General features: G+C 51.5%; 2 protein-coding genes across 2 annotated transcripts in view; both read right to left on the minus strand.

Moving 5' to 3' along the window:
* Positions 1–114: 114 nt before the first annotated feature.
* Positions 115–3,637, minus strand: Pmar_PMAR024586 (hypothetical protein; the record flags this gene model as incomplete). The annotated part of the gene is made up of 15 exons (XM_002767342.1): positions 2,829–3,637; positions 2,512–2,626; positions 2,383–2,464; positions 2,179–2,338; positions 2,028–2,125; positions 1,872–1,984; positions 1,728–1,831; positions 1,583–1,686; positions 1,303–1,529; positions 1,153–1,259; positions 1,010–1,102; positions 852–959; positions 739–810; positions 582–689; positions 115–171 (listed from the first exon to the last, which is right to left on the minus strand). Exons 1-15 carry the CDS (start codon positions 3,594–3,596, stop codon positions 115–117), a joined length of 2,316 nt encoding a protein of 771 aa, XP_002767388.1. The 5' UTR covers positions 3,597–3,637.
* Positions 3,638–5,182: 1,545 nt separating this feature from the next.
* Pmar_PMAR024587 (origin recognition complex 1 protein, putative) overlaps positions 5,183–6,286 on the minus strand; it is a gene marked incomplete at both ends in the record, with an annotated part of 7,338 nt that continues 6,234 nt past the window's right edge. The window contains 3 exons of the mRNA XM_002767343.1: positions 5,183–5,299; positions 5,344–5,562; positions 5,612–5,752. Of these exons, the coding sequence (XP_002767389.1) occupies positions 5,183–5,299; positions 5,344–5,562; positions 5,612–5,752 (477 nt within the window). The remainder of the gene's footprint in view (positions 5,300–5,343; positions 5,563–5,611; positions 5,753–6,286) is intronic.

The following is a 6,286-nucleotide window of genomic DNA, read 5'->3' on the forward strand; positions in this document are numbered from 1 at the left end:
ATTCTGAAAAGCAGTTCAGCACCAACCGCAAAGTCGTAAGGCCTTTCCGTAACCGTAAATTGCTCACGTTACGCACGCCGAAACGTAAACCGCAAGAAACGTTACGCTACCCATCTATATACCATCCGCAATAATTAAATCATCATCCATAATATTCCTTGCTGTGACACTCTACAAAATATTCAAATCGAGGTTTGGTCTTGCGTATGCATATGACCATCATAAAGAGGAGGCAGTTGGAGCGTAGTTAAAGTTGAAGTGTCATGAGATTCTATACGTCCCGTAATTGTCCTTGGGGGCGCTGCATGGGCAGTCGAGATGATTTTCCTCATCACCGGGTGGTTCAGACAGGATGTGGGTGAGAGCGACTCGACTCGGACGCGAAAAGGAAAGTTCAGAAACGTATGATCATCATGTTCCAACAAGGCATACGACACGAAAGTGTCCTAATAACACATCACGATGGACAGTATCAGTATTGAGAGTAATAGCAGTCAGGTGGGGGAGCTCGGGCATCAACCGCGTCAGGGTATTGCGTAACTGAAGGTATGATCGCCAATAAGGATCGTCACAGGAAGCACCTCATTCTCGGACCGGTCCGGTCTGGCGGAGTTGATGAAGGCTCGTTTCCGAGGATGCTTGACGCCGTCAGTGCGGACCTCGGGAGGGTCCGAGCCATGGATGAAGACCTGACGGCGAAGGCAAAGAGGATCTCTCTCATCGGCAATGAGTGTCTACCTCACAGAGGGCTAGGATGCAGTTGATGACCTGTAGCTCTGCGAGGGACAGAGTCTCGATACCCCCATGTACCTGACAGTGCACCCTTCAGCTCATATATGCTGATGTGCTACTCCTGAGCTCATCCACATCATCAAAGCTGTTATCAAGTCACTCGATACGTGATGGGTGACAAACCTCTGGTTGGACGACCAACTCGGGAGTGGGAAGTCAACTCCATTCTGAACTAGAGACCTACTACGAATCGATCGACTACCACCAGTCGGCCTACTGCTGCAGCAGCAGCCTTGGTCTCGGCTAGGATCGATGGTGAAATCCATTGCTCTATACTACTTGGTGGCCGCGGACGAGTGGCAATAACGGTCTAAAGCAGAGCCTGATGACCCCTGCCGACCCCTCACCGTCAAAGCTCACCTGTAGGTCTGGATCGGTCCTCGTGATGAAGCGTGGAGGGTTGTATACCTCCAGGATGTCGTCCTTGGATGGTAGCGGAGTCGGCCGATTTTGAACATCGAACACAGCTACAATGGGTAATACGGCACACTACGAGAAGCATAGGCGTACTGGGAACATAGAGGCCTCCCTCAGCCTCCTTCATGTCTCTAAGGACGTCCAGTTGTCCCATCGATCGAGCCATCACGACCTGCCCTACAGCCAGGACCCTCAGGACCCGACGAATTGCCGAGTCCACTGCATTGTCGGCGGTGTTGGAGACGACCGTCGGGTGGCATCCACACCGTCTTTGGGGCTCTCGAGCATCACCATTGAAAGGCTCCGCTCCAACAGACTCTCTGAAGGAGATGAAGATCCTCCCCCACGATTCGAGTGATGATGATGCCTTTACCGCGTCTGATAGTTGCCCTGTTGCCAACGCTTGTCGTCTTGATGCCATACCAACTTCGGGACCATAGGGGCTCTGATCATCTTCCCCTTTCGGGCAGCACCGACCTAGGCTTATCTACCATCATAGTCCTATCAGATTATCCCACCTTATAACTTGAATAGAATTTCTCTACCACTCTCACTGCTCGAGGGTCGTAGTCGTATTCAGTGACTCTATCAGAGCTCTTCATACAGGAGCATTCCCCTGTACCTGGCAGAGACCTATTGCTACCACCAAGGCCTGGCCTCACATGGTGCTGTGGCAGACATATGCTGCATAGCTAGAACCAGAAGGACAGCACTAAGTTGAGGCATGTTCATCTGGCAGAGACAACTGAGGGTGAGCTCTCGATCACAGAAGGACCTGTTAGACATTCCCAGCCCGACACCCATCACGAGATACGGACCTCAGAGCTGTGCTGCATTCATTCTGAGTTGAGAAGTTGCCGAGGGAAGCAACTATTTGGGCAACATCATCGGCAGTAGAAGCCGACGAGCTCAAAGCCTGCTGACGACGATGCATGTGGGAACGTATGCCAATAGGCAGCTGGGCCTCACTTTGAAGCTGAGCCTATGAGCCATGGAAGGCTCTACCTCATCATAGTTCTCGGCGATGCTGTGGAAAGTACGGATCGTCGAACGTGTGTCATCATCATCGTCGTTATCATCACTCGAGTGTTCTTCCTTCTCCTCTGCCGTCCCCGAGGTAGATGATAACCTGAGAGATCCTCCGTCATATGGCTCTAGTGGACTAGGAAGGACCTCATAGTGAGTATACGATTCAGTGCCATGTTGCCGTACTCAGCATTGGCTGCGACCTGTAACACTCTTGCACACTCCGAATCTGTGATAATGGTCATGGAGTATCAGGGCCAAGGGGTTTACTACTACCATCTATCGCTGTATGGGCATGATTGTCCAGTAGGAGAGCATATCCTAGTTGGAGGACCTTCTCATGGATCGGGGCTGGCCAGGTACCGCTAAAGATCTCGAGTATATCAACAACCTGATACAGAGCTGACGGTGGTCTCTGGTCATTAGGTCGAAGCAGCGTTCAAGTGGGGTATCAAGGAGTCGTTTCAGCTTTATGAGTACACAGAATAAGTATTTTCGGATGGATTGTCTCTCGAGAACAACAGCATCATGATCATCAGGAGTCTATGTAGGTGATTCCATAAAAAAGAATAACCGTTGAGTCGACCACTCACCATGGACTTCGATACCTTCCCATCGCACATACGTTGGTAGAGGCGGTCTCCAAGCCGTTGAAGGGTCTTCTGAAGTCCCTGCCCCTCTACAGCACCGACGACAACAGCCACTCGTACAAGCATTCGAGCCACGCCACAGAGCTCGGTAGTCGACATGAGGACGAGACCATGGGTCCTATTGGGGTCTTGCATCTGGTATCTACGCCACGCTGCTGCATACAGTCCAGAGGCTACATAAGGGAATGCCTCAGGAGCATGGAGGGCTATCAACCTAAGGGAGTCTCCTTTGAGGTCCTCCAACCTCATCTGTCCAACAGCTCGCCCTAGCTCCTCAACGTAGCCATAACATGATAGATACAGTATAAGATTTCTCATTTGCTCAGCAGGTAGGCTACCTACTCCTTGGGTCACCTTAGAGGGCAGTCGGGGATCACATAGGACCATAGTAGCATTGCCAGCTTCCATCATATCCCTAACTATGGTGAGCCTCTCTGATGGTGTGAAGGTGTTCTCCTCCTCCTCAACGATTCGACGGCCTATATGCTTCCACACCCATTCTGGTGCACGATAGGCGTCCCGATGGTTATAGAGGGTGTTAGCCAGTCGGAGTGTGTGGTGCCACTGACCACTATCGATGTATTGACGTAGGAGGCTATCCCACTCAAGCACAGGCTGTCTACGAAGGGCTCGATGAATGGGCATGGAGGAGGCGAACCGTCGACGATGAGGGTAGTGATGACGCGGAGGAGGGCGGTAGCGAGCAAACATGATATGAAGGGGGGCTACACTCCATAACGATATCGGTCACTGCTAGAGGTGGTTCATAACGAACACAACATCCAAGGATATCATCATTATCATCATCGCCGCATCGAACGGCGTTTCCGTAGTCTGTTGTCACCTGAGTAATAGCATGCTTCGAATGGTCATCATTATCCTAACAGCGAGGACAACATACCTGATCGCTGGACAGGCCCTCCTGCATTCATGCCCTCACTCATTGTCGCCTGCTGTTCTTGGTGAGGTGTAGGTAGGACGGGCGCTGCTGGGACTCTGGTCGAGACCGACACTCGCATGCCGCCAGGCTGTGGGGTGACGGTTCGAACTCTGACAATGATCGAGTGCTCTCCTCATCCTTCTTCCATCACTCATGACCTACACTGTGAAGTTCTCGCAATACTGACACTTGAGGACCTGATCGGCTGTCGAGGAGGACCCCTCAGGTGGAGGGTCTGATGGCGAGGTATGGGACCTGATCCGTATCATACCATTCGGGCATGAAGATACCATATGCACCCCTGGCGGTCATCATCGAAGAAGTTAAAGACCGCATCCTGCTGAGGAGCATGCTGCTGGTCCTTGGTGCGATAAGGTCTCCATGGGAGGCGGTTCGAGGTGATGTCGGTGAGGGCATCCACACTTGGGTTCATCAGGCCTGATGAACCCAGAAGGGCTACAGGATAGGACCAGCCCCAGACCTACCCTCCATCCCCTTCCTCTTCTGTCGTAATACTGCAGGGCAGCCAGGATCCCCCCTCCTCCTCTCCTGGAGGGTGACCAGGCATTGGCTTACCGCAAATACAACGACTAAACGATGACGACGACCGTGAACTCCATACCATGGTAGCAGCTTTACTGACCAGCGAGTATGTTGGCGAATATGAGATAATCATCAGAACGACGGAGGTAGGGCGATAGGATACTACGGGAGGGAAATGCCTCAGGAACAGCATCTCCTAAGACGACTACTGTCAAAGACCACTACTATCACTGCTACTGCCGCCGCCCACCTGAGTCGGCTGCACACAGCTGTATCAAGAGGAAGGATATACTGCCTAGTGAGGAAGTACTACTCGAAGGTAGCATTAGTTAGAAAGGTAGCGAGTAGTATAAACGACATAAACTAACCCAAGGAGCTCATACGCTCGTTGATACTATAATGGGTGGTAGTGTGAATGTCAACCCAAGTGTAACCCTCTTCATATGGATGCCCAGAGGGAGCGGGTCTCTTCCTCAAGGCACCCAATTGGCACTCAGTAACACAACATTGGGTATCATTGAACTTGCAGTTGACATGAAAGCCATCAGACTAGCAGCCTTCTAGCCAGATCATTATTGTCATCCCGTTGCTTCAATGCATATTCGACATCAGCTCTGTCAATGTAACCACTCAGTGATACTATCTAAAAACAAGTCGACCCAGATGGAGGAGGAAGAAGAGGAGGGGGCAGAGGTAGACGATTTACAGTGAGAGCTCCCGGCTCGTCCTCAGCACATTGCCGTAGCCGCTCATCCCGACGCCGCTTATCCGTCACCGAACCAACTGCCGTCCCTGAGGGCCCCCACTCTACCCGTCATACAGGTAACCTCAACTCACGACTTCGCTGCTTGTCAGCAGTCGATAGGAGGTCCTTCGCACCACGCTTCTGAGTCACCATCTGCAGGTCTTCCCCTAGATCCTCCATCCCGGCCTATGCAGCAGATAAAGAAGCACTCGAGCGTCCATTCGGACTACCCTCTCATCGTCATCATCGTCGGGACAGTCCCTCAAGTAGAGGGAGTTCTTCATGACAGTGTAGAGGTTTATTATACCCCAATTCTCCAGCTTTGCCGCGAGGACTTCAAAGTCGCGGAAGGGCATCACATAGCCCCCAGGGTACTCATTATAGCCTTCGGGTGGATGATGATAAGACAGAGCATTCATCTTATCATAAATTGCATGTAGAGTGATGGACTAAAGCAGAGGCAACCTGTAAGTTGCAGAGTATGGAGCACCTCGAAACCTGTGGGCTCCTCTGGGCTCGCATTAGCATTATGAATGCCAACATGAATCGGAAATGGAAGGTATGCAGGGACGTGACCTTGTCGACTAGCACACTCGAAAAAGTGTCACTTTGAGCGGCGTTTATCTCAGCGGGTGTGACCTGGACCTCTTTTGTATCATGTATGGCCAACCTCAAGATATTGATCATTACCTTACATCCCCTCTTCCGCAACTCTATCGCTCTACGACAGATATGTAAAGCCTTGCGTATATCCCCCGAGACCGATGCCACCCTCATAGCACATAGCTTGATAGCATTGCTGAAGCCGACACTATACATTCCATAGTACCCTAACTCGCTACCTCTCAAAAACAGCCCCTCCCCCGCACTCCTCCATACGGTGGCGAATGATCTCGGCTATTTGCTCACTCGAATATGGGCTGAAGTTTACACGGCCGAACCCCAGCTGAGTAGCAGAGACCTCAACCAGTGATGATTGTGCTTGCTCACTCTCGAGGCCACTCGAGGAATCATCCGTTCGGGTAGATCCATCGTATTAGCGATGGCTACAACGGCGAGCTTGGATGTGGGTAGAGTCGGCCAGTCAAAGAGGCAGTAGAGGACCTTCTGTTGTTTGGTGACTAGGTAGTCCAGCTCGTCGATGACGACGACACTGATCAGATAAATGCAGGA

This window comes from Perkinsus marinus, assembly GCF_000006405.1.
Source record: "Perkinsus marinus ATCC 50983 genomic scaffold scf_1104296970858, whole genome shotgun sequence".
NCBI lineage: Eukaryota > Perkinsozoa > Perkinsida > Perkinsidae > Perkinsus > Perkinsus marinus.